Source organism: Bombus impatiens, unplaced genomic scaffold, assembly GCF_000188095.3.
Source record: "Bombus impatiens unplaced genomic scaffold, BIMP_2.2 scf_0318, whole genome shotgun sequence".
Lineage (NCBI taxonomy): Eukaryota > Metazoa > Arthropoda > Insecta > Hymenoptera > Apidae > Bombus > Bombus impatiens.
Window position 1 is genome coordinate 2,398,743 of NT_176737.1, and position 830 is coordinate 2,399,572.

General features: G+C 26.7%; 1 protein-coding gene across 1 annotated transcript in view; it reads right to left on the reverse strand.

Annotated features, from left to right (window-relative positions):
- Positions 1–824, reverse strand: part of LOC100746219 (retinol dehydrogenase 13) — a 3,450-nt gene extending 2,626 nt beyond the window's left edge. The window contains exons 1-4 of the mRNA XM_024367370.2: positions 689–824; positions 517–611; positions 176–341; positions 1–96 (exon numbers count right to left, since the gene is read on the reverse strand). The exon at positions 1–96 is cut by the window's left edge and continues 10 nt beyond it. Coding sequence (XP_024223138.1) covers positions 1–96; positions 176–341; positions 517–593 — 339 coding nt within the window. The 5' untranslated portion in view covers positions 594–611; positions 689–824. The remainder of the gene's footprint in view (positions 97–175; positions 342–516; positions 612–688) is intronic.
- Positions 825–830: the final 6 nt, after the last annotated feature.

Genomic DNA, 830 nt, shown 5'->3' on the forward strand with positions numbered 1-830 from the left:
CTCTGCAAAATCCCTAATACTTTTTTGAGATGCTAGATCACATGGTCTACAATAAACATATTTATTCCTACTTTCTACTACTATGTCACGGCGTGTCTAAAAAAATGATCATTAATTTTATATCTCACATTTTAATATTACTCTTAATATGATATAAATCATTTTTTTAAAATACATTTTCACATTTTTCCATATCTCTACAAGCCATTATAACTTTAGCCTCTCGTTTAGCTAAATCACGAGCTATTTCTTTACCAATTCCAGTATTTGCTCCAGTTACAATAATTACTTTGTCAGTTAATTTTTTATCATTCTCATATAATTCTCCACTAAGATAATCTCTGCAAAACAAAGAAATGAATAATAAGCAAAGTAAAATATAATTTCACGTTTAAATAGGATCATTTACATATTGATTTATATTTTACGAATAAACAAAGAGTGAGCAATCATATTATGCTATAATAAAAACACAGTATAAAAGAATAATCTTTTTGCAAAATATAGAGACATTACCTAAGTATGTAACCTCCGCCAATGATGGTTATACCAGCTGAATATATATAAAAAGGTTTTGAAACAGCCGCAAACATTTTTCTAAATAAATAAAACTGCACCAATAATTAACGGCAATTTTTTAGAAATAATCAATAGCATTAATTAGAAATAATTTAGTACAACATTGTACGATTTGTTTTTTCCTTCAAGTAATATACAATGTACACACGCACGTGTATCTCAATGTAAACGGCATAACTGAATTTGTAACAATTCAGTCATGAGACAAATATACAATAGATTTTGATAATATTGATTAAAATGCAATAGTC